Below are 7,571 nucleotides of genomic sequence, written 5' to 3'. Positions count from 1 at the left end.
TTTGAATGCGCGAAAGGTGGTACGCAGTGCGATTTTTGTCTTTTTCCGTTATCCGTTCGCCGTTTTTAAATAAAATCAACCGACAGGGGCGCCATCTGTCGGCTGCTAGCCCAGGTTGTCACCATCGCTCACAGAGCCCGATGTAAATGCTAATAACGTAACAGACAGTTGAAGCGAGGTACAAAAGCAAGCGAAAATAGAAATTGCTGCCCCGAAAAATACTTTGCACGGCACACATTTAAAACAACAAGGCACGCTTCCGTCGCTCCGACCCCACCACAACGGCATTCGTTTGAAACCTTTGAGCGCGCACTTCGAGCCGCCAGTCCTCCATTTTCCGACCGAGTCCGGCTCCGGCTCCGGAGTCCCGAAGAGCCAGCCCGAACTTATGCATTAAAATCGGCCCGTTCCGTTCTATACTATCGATTTGGAATGTTAACTCTTTGCGCCCTGCACTAACTTTCATCCATCCTCTGCGCGCTACTTACGGCCGCAATCGCAATAACAATCGTCCAAATACCCGCCGCCGAACCCCCTGAACCGAAAAGACGTGGAAGACTTCGTTCCCGTAATACCGCGCCCCGTACCGGAAGCCTTCACCACCCCGCCCTTATTGCACGGACCCCAAAAACCACGATCGAACCACGAGAGCGGAGGGTTGCGGGTCGATTCACTCTTCGCGCCATCTTCGGGACATTAGCATATTTTGTACATTTGTGCTAGGTTTTCCTAATTGTTTTACGCCATCCTGCTCTGCGCCTTTGCGCCGTCCCTTACGCCTTGCGGATGCCCGCCTGCCGGCTGATGAGCTGCCGCAGCTTCGACAGCTCCGTCATCAGATTCTGGTTGGAGTCCTCGAGCGACTCGACCCGCTTCCGGTAGTCCAGGTTCTCGGACACCAGGATCTCGACCCGGCGCTCCAGCTGGTCCATGTACTCCTTCTTCTTCCGCCGGCTCTCCTGGGCGGAGATCTGCAAGGCAAGAAGGTTTGAGTTTGAGGATCCGGCCGTGGCTACAATCACCCTGTCGTTACCTTGTTCTTGATTTTCCGTCGGATCTTCTTGAGGGACTTTTCTTCCGCCTTCGTCAGTGGGAGTCGCGTCGGGATCGGGTATCCTTCCGCGAGCAGCGTTCGCTTCTCTTCCTCCGTCAGCATGAGCGTTCCGGTGGAACCCTTCTGTAATGTGAGGAGGAACATTAAAAACCTGGATCATAAAAGGATCGGGGAGAGTAGGTAAGTACCGAACGCACCGGTTGACTGCTGATGAGCGGGGTGTGTATCGGTTGCCTCGTGGAAGTGGTCGCCGACTGGGACGCAGAGGCGGACGGCGAGGAGCCGGTGGCGGAGCTGTGACTAGCGGAGGACACCCGGTGGCCGGCGGCGGCGGCGGCGGAGGATTGGCCGGCCTGCTGCGGTGGCGAGGAGCCGGAGGAGCTGGCGTGCAGCGACGTTCGGCGGCTGGAGGACGTCGAGTTGACGCCACTGTCGGTCGGCGGGGACATGGGCGAAACGTGATGTTCCGGGCTCTGGTTGCCCTCCGACTCGTCGCTCGGCAACGAGGACGGCGGAGTGGGCGGTAACCCGAACCCGGACGACTGCGGTTCCATCTTGATGTTCAGCTTGGACATGACGATACTCTGCTGCTGGGACTGCTGCTGGGTGGACACCTGCACGGCACCGCCGCCAGTGGTGAGGATGATCTGCTGGCTCTTGAGCAGACTCTGCGAAGCGGGTGATAGCTGGAGGGTGCCATTCTGCGGGAGGAAACGGAAAGGGGGGGGTCTTAGTAACATGTTCCTGGGGGGCGCTCCTTCGACCCGGGGCTTACCTTGTGCTCGAGCACCAGGTCCGAGTGGCCGTAGCTGCCACCGAGGCTGACGGCGGAGATGGTGAACGCGCTGTTGGTGAGGTGAGATCCTCCGCCCCCTTCACCACCACCGCCGCCGGCCCCAACCGGGGAGCCGGGACAGCTGGAGCTCGGCGACAGTGGCTCCTCCTTGACCGTGGTCTCGTCGATGTCGATGTCGGAAGCGGAGGTCGAAGAGGACGACGAATCGTGGCAGGACGAGGACGAGCCACCGTTCAGCGTCACCGCCAGGCCCTTCAGGCCGAGCAGTGACGCGTCCTTGAAGTCGAGGTTGTGGTTCACCGTGAGGTGGTTGTTGTTGTTGCTAACGAGACCGGAGTTGTGATGGGCGACGGCCAGGCTCTGCTGGCCCCCCCCGACGAGCAGCGACATCCCGGCGAAGGTGGGCGGCTTCGTGTCGGGCCGGTTCTGCCCGGCGCTGGCCAGCGTGGTGACGTGGCCCTGCCTGTGGATGATGTGCTGATGTTTGCTGCCACCATTCATGCTGATCGCCGGGTAGCACTCCTCCTCCATATCTGCTGGAAGATGGAACGGAACAAGGAGGTGGCACCATTAACCTCGGCGTGGCTTCCCCCTTCCGGGTTGAGTTGTCAGTTGCAGTGCCTGGATTCGCCTGTCACTTGCGTGTGACACGAGAAACGAAGCGGATCGACTTGAGCGTCGACTTGGGGCCTCTCGACTTACGTAAGGCGAAGAGAATCTAAATCGGGACCAATTCAATATCGCGAAACAGATACGTAACGCAGCGCAACGGGCGGTGCTCGGGGGGGATGCAGTTCGCTGCACAGCTTTGCAAATAGCCTGCCAGAGATCTGGACCCGGTCTCGAGCGCCGAATTTGACCTAAATTCGGGTTTGCGAAAACAAATCCCCAAAACTGTGATACAAAAAATAAAAATGACCCCCGACAAGTGTCTGGCGTCCTTCAGAGGCGCCACCAAATCGAAGAAGATCGAAGCGAGGAGCGACACCTCGCGTCGACATTAAACACTAATCCGGGCAGTAAAAAGGCATCACGGTGCGAGGTCATAAAAGTCAGCTCGTCACTCGTTAACTAACGAGAGCCACCGGGCGGCCCGGGGAACCCATTCCCGAGAAGGGCCCACAGATTATGATTGCCGCAGCGAAGAATGTCAACGCAAGCAGCGGCCGTCCGGTGCAGGTGAAAATGATCGTCATCTAATTAATAACCATAATAAATCCGCAGCGCGCAGTCTCGTGGGGACCTCGCGGTGGCTGCCGGAGCGGCCAAACCCGTTTTCTGGTTGGTTTTATTAGGGCCAGCCGCCGGTTTTGCACCGGCCGCGCAGCGTGACGATCCGTTTGCTAATTGAATGATTATATTATAAAGTGGCTCACAGCCTGGCACGCAGCCTTGTCGCCTCCGGGAAGGGTTCGCCCGGCCTCTGCTCCTGTGTCTAGGGATCGAAAGTGGCTCTAATTGAGGCACACGCTGTCGCACGCCGTCAAATCCCTCACGGGTCCGTGCTGAGGCGATGCAATCCGCTCCGACGATGGTGGCGGTCCCAAAACGGAAATTCATTAAACTTTAATTGAAATAGTTGCAATTCCGACGCCGTGATTGCGTGATCGTTGGGTGTTCGTTGGCGATCGACCGCATCGGATGATGATATCGCCGAGAGCCCTGCTTGCGATGCACTTTTATGATGCCAGACGCCTTGCCGGGGGTCGTCGATCAATCGGGCGTTTGAAATCGGGCGAGCGAAAGCGATCCGAAATGACGTAAACCGCACGCGCGATCGACGACTCCTCAAGACGTATTTATTGCGCGTCCTCGAAGATGATCAGAGTCGATGGCGATGATGACGATGGTGAGTCATGGACCGCAGAGCGAAGCGGGGTGACACCACCTACCACCTGCGTGTTGATTTGTGATCAACATTTGGCAATCGCGTTTGCGGTGGTGACGGTGATGACGATAATCGTCGCGTTTTGATCCTTCCCCGGGCACGCTTCCCCGTTGATCGCGCTTCTGAACTGCAATTGGGCCCCCCCCCCGATGGGTGACACGATGTAAAGTTTCGCTTTCACCGCACTCGGTTTTCGGTGGAAAGTGCCCCAAAAAGTGGTGGGTGCTTTGCTCTCAATTGGCGTTATCGGTGACTGCATCGCTTAATCGGGCGGGGTGACTTTCAAATGGGTGTTGCCTTTGGGTTGAATTTTATTCACTTTCGAGCGCAAAAGCTTCAACCGAAAGAGTGCACTATTTTGGGTATTTTCTATTGTCTTATCAAGATTTTTAAGGGCCTCTCGGTTGAAATGTGGTCGATAAATGTAATGATGTATAAATGCATAGCTTTACATACATTATTTCAATTAGTTACCCTCCCATTTCTTTGCAATGAAGTTTACCTTTTTAAAAGGCGTTAGACCATCGCTGTTCAAGCATTATTGAGCTCTTTGAGCCATAATTTCCCTCAGTTCCACAACTTCGCGATGCATAATTTTTCGATTAGATCGCTTTGGTACGTTTAATCTCGATTTAATAGAGATTTTGTATGCTTTCGATCCTGGCCATCGCAGACTTTCTTTTGTTTGCAATGAAAGGTAAAGTCTTAGAGATACAGTCTATTTTGACCATGGCAAGGCACTGGCAAGAACATTTCGAGTCCGTGACTAGTTTTACCGCTAGTATCTTATTATTATTATTATCATTTAAGGCGCTTATTGGACTATGTGCATATGAAATATCAGATTGGAAAAAAAATAAATTCATTATACACATTTTTTTCGGTACATCGCTTTAGTGATCGATATCTCGAAAAGTATCGAACATAAAGTTTCAAGTTTATGCTCGTTTTCAAACTGATAGTTCCGACTTGAAAAATGCTTTCACTGTTTTTCGTGTATTTAATTCAGTTGTTAACATGGAAATCAACAAAGAGAAAATTCGGTTCATTTTACAGTTTTTCTTCGATGAAGGTGAAAATGCAAGCCAGGTATTTATTGTTGAAAATCAAAAGATCGAAAATCAAAAGAGATCAAGAGAAGGTTGTGAAAATAAATTGCTAAGGTTTTCACCAATAAGAACCAAGAATAAGAGAAGTATTATGAAGTTACCTTTAGCAACAAATAATACAACAAATCGGTGCATATTTGGCGCAAATCGGACCATCGGAAACATCCAAAATAAAGTTTTGAGCTTTACCCAAAAATAAAGGATTTCTTTTTCGCCGGCCTAATACAACAAATATGGTTAAATTCTCAAATCGATTCAACGTCAAATTGGTAATGTATCGTCTGGGGAACAACCCTTAGGGCACGATCAGGGTTAACGCACCACCTAACCCGTTCCGGGCGGATAAACGGCGAGTGGCGAGAGAGAAATTTGGCCGAAACCTACCGAAAAAAATCGAGCCAATTCAAGCGGAACCACTAATGTAGATGAACCATCGGTCGCGACGCGGCGAACGGCGAGAGGTTTTTGGGGGGCGTTAGCGATTTTCCAATTCCAAGCTGACCGTCGCTAAACCGTTGCGAACGATAAAGTTCCCTATATGGCACCTAATGCGCCACAGAAGGTGGCTAATTAAATACCCATCATTGTGAAATGGGACGCGACCAGAATGCGCGAAGCCCGGGGGCCACGGGACCTCCTCTCCACACGGAAGGAATTTAATTGCAGCACACTTAATAACCGTTAAAGAGCCACGGGATTTGGGTTAATTCTTCTCCGCGCGTTCCATTTCGTGTGTGCTGGGAAAGTGCTCCCTGCGCTGGTTCTGAACCAACCCAGCCTAGGGATGGCATCCGGTTGCAGACACAACCTCCGTTGACCTCCGACGAGGTCGAGAAAATGCTTTCCGCGGGTCCGCCCGATCGATTGGGCTTTCATTTTCACCATCGGCGAAATTCGGTGCCGCCACATTCCATTCCCGGCCATTGTTGCCATTGGTCTATTGTTTGAACCGCGGACCGGTAGCGGTGGTCAGTGGCCGCGGGCCGTTTAACGCGAGGGCAGTCACTTCCGGGGAGGCCCACCGGGGCCCGGGGGGCCCGGTTCGATGTTCCGGCATCGAACCGGGTGTAAGTCCATTCTCTTTTCCATTTGCGGCTGGGTGGCCTTCGCTGATGCTGCTGCTGTTGGTGGCTATGCACTTTCGCCGGGTGGCCATTTCCACTCGTGGCTCGTGTCGCGCGATATGATTCCCTTTCTTTTACGCTGGTGTTTCGATTTTTCTTTCACTTCTTTGCGCCCAATCGGTTCCTCTCGACTATCTTTCCGTTTAGCGGGTGTGTTGGCCACTTTTTTCATTGTGTACTTGTGTGTCGTTGCATCTAATCTTTTTCCTCTTTGTTTTCACCGTCACCGTCTGCAGGTGTGAGTGGTTTTGTTGCTGGTGCTTCTTCCTTTCGTTTCGTTCCTTCTCCCATTTAGTAACTCGGTGCTTCGGTGCACCGTTTTCTTCTTCTTCTTTGTTTGGCCTCTTGCTCGCTTGTTTGTTCCACTTTTCCAACTTGAGCGCATCTTCGTTCCGCGGCTCGGTTGAAGCAGCCATCGCCATGCGAAGGCACCCATTTTCGCCCATAAATCGTAACGCGTTCAATGAAACGGGACTGGAATGCAATTTCTCACTTGTGCCCCCCCTGGCCGACCCCAACCAGCTCCCCCCGGGGCCCCTGCACGGCTCCCCCCCGGGCCTTTCGCGCGCGCCATCTTGTGGCTTACCGGTGTGCCCTTCTTGAGTGTCGGGTGCGTTCGCAGCTCGAGGCAACGGCAACATTGTAGCGCACACATATCCGGAAGTGGCCCATAAATGCCACACACACGGCCAAAGCAAAGGTTGGCGATCAATTTTCCCGCCTGGATGGAAAAAGCTGGGCTAATGGGCCCCCTGGGAGGTGGGACATTTGTCAGGCGGCGCATTTGTCGGCACCGGAGCCATCTCCCGGGCAAAGTGCCGGGCGTTCGATTGTTTCGCGTGTGCCGTTGTGCCGCAATCGAAAGTACGGCTTACGGGGTACACGCAGAGCCGCAGAGACACGGGCACGGAATTCCGCGCGATCAATCGCGAGAGCAGGGGAGCAGGGGCTCGGCCCGGCCCCGGAGGTTGCGTTGCGTTTTTCTATTAGTTCGTGGGGTGGAAAATTCACCACGGAACCGGGACCGGCGGGCTGCGGTCACTCGGGCTCGCGCTGCAATTTATGTAACAAATCATTGGGGGGCCCCCGCCGGCACGGACCGTGGTTGGGTTGGCTCGGCTCCGGTTCTGGATTTCATAATCTCTCTATCACCGCCCGTGGACTGGCCCCGAAGTGCCCGGAGTGCCTGTCTCCCGCCGGCGCTTCTCTCCTCCGAGCGACTCGCGATCGACAGCAAACATGATGGAAGTGACAAATGCAATTGGAAAAGATAAATCATACGTTTCATAGCCCGCCGGCTGTACAATTATTGTCACTCCCATTGCGAGACCCGCGCCACTAGAATGAAGTGTTGTGTGTTTTTATCCACTCTCTCGCTCTCTCTCTCTCTCGACAGTGAGATGAGATGTTTGATTGATTGCAGCAAAGCAAGAAAATAATAGAAGCCGTTGCGAAGGCCCGGGCCCCCTCAGGCTTAATCTCAGGGGTCCGTAGCGCAGCTGATTGCCTGATTCGGAACCGAAACAGATTTATGGGTAGCATACGCCGAGATCTTAAATCAAATTGAAGGTCCGATCTAGTCGAAAGATGTTTCGATGTT

General features: G+C 53.5%; 1 protein-coding gene across 1 annotated transcript in view; it reads right to left on the bottom strand.

The window, feature by feature from the left end:
* Positions 1-773: 773 nt before the first annotated feature.
* The window catches only part of LOC131216439 (cyclic AMP response element-binding protein A), a 78,878-nt gene continuing 72,080 nt past the window's right edge, over positions 774-7,571 (bottom strand). The window contains exons 3-6 of the mRNA XM_058210934.1: positions 1,830-2,386; positions 1,252-1,755; positions 1,034-1,177; positions 774-971 (exon numbers count right to left, since the gene is read on the bottom strand). Of these exons, the coding sequence (XP_058066917.1) occupies positions 774-971; positions 1,034-1,177; positions 1,252-1,755; positions 1,830-2,386 (1,403 nt within the window). The remainder of the gene's footprint in view (positions 972-1,033; positions 1,178-1,251; positions 1,756-1,829; positions 2,387-7,571) is intronic.

The sequence above is a fragment of the Anopheles bellator genome, chromosome 1 (assembly GCF_943735745.2).
Source record: "Anopheles bellator chromosome 1, idAnoBellAS_SP24_06.2, whole genome shotgun sequence".
In the NCBI taxonomy this organism is placed as follows: Eukaryota; Metazoa; Arthropoda; class Insecta; order Diptera; family Culicidae; genus Anopheles; species Anopheles bellator.
Note: the sequence above shows the minus strand (reverse complement) of the source record. Positions and strands in the feature narration are given on the sequence as shown.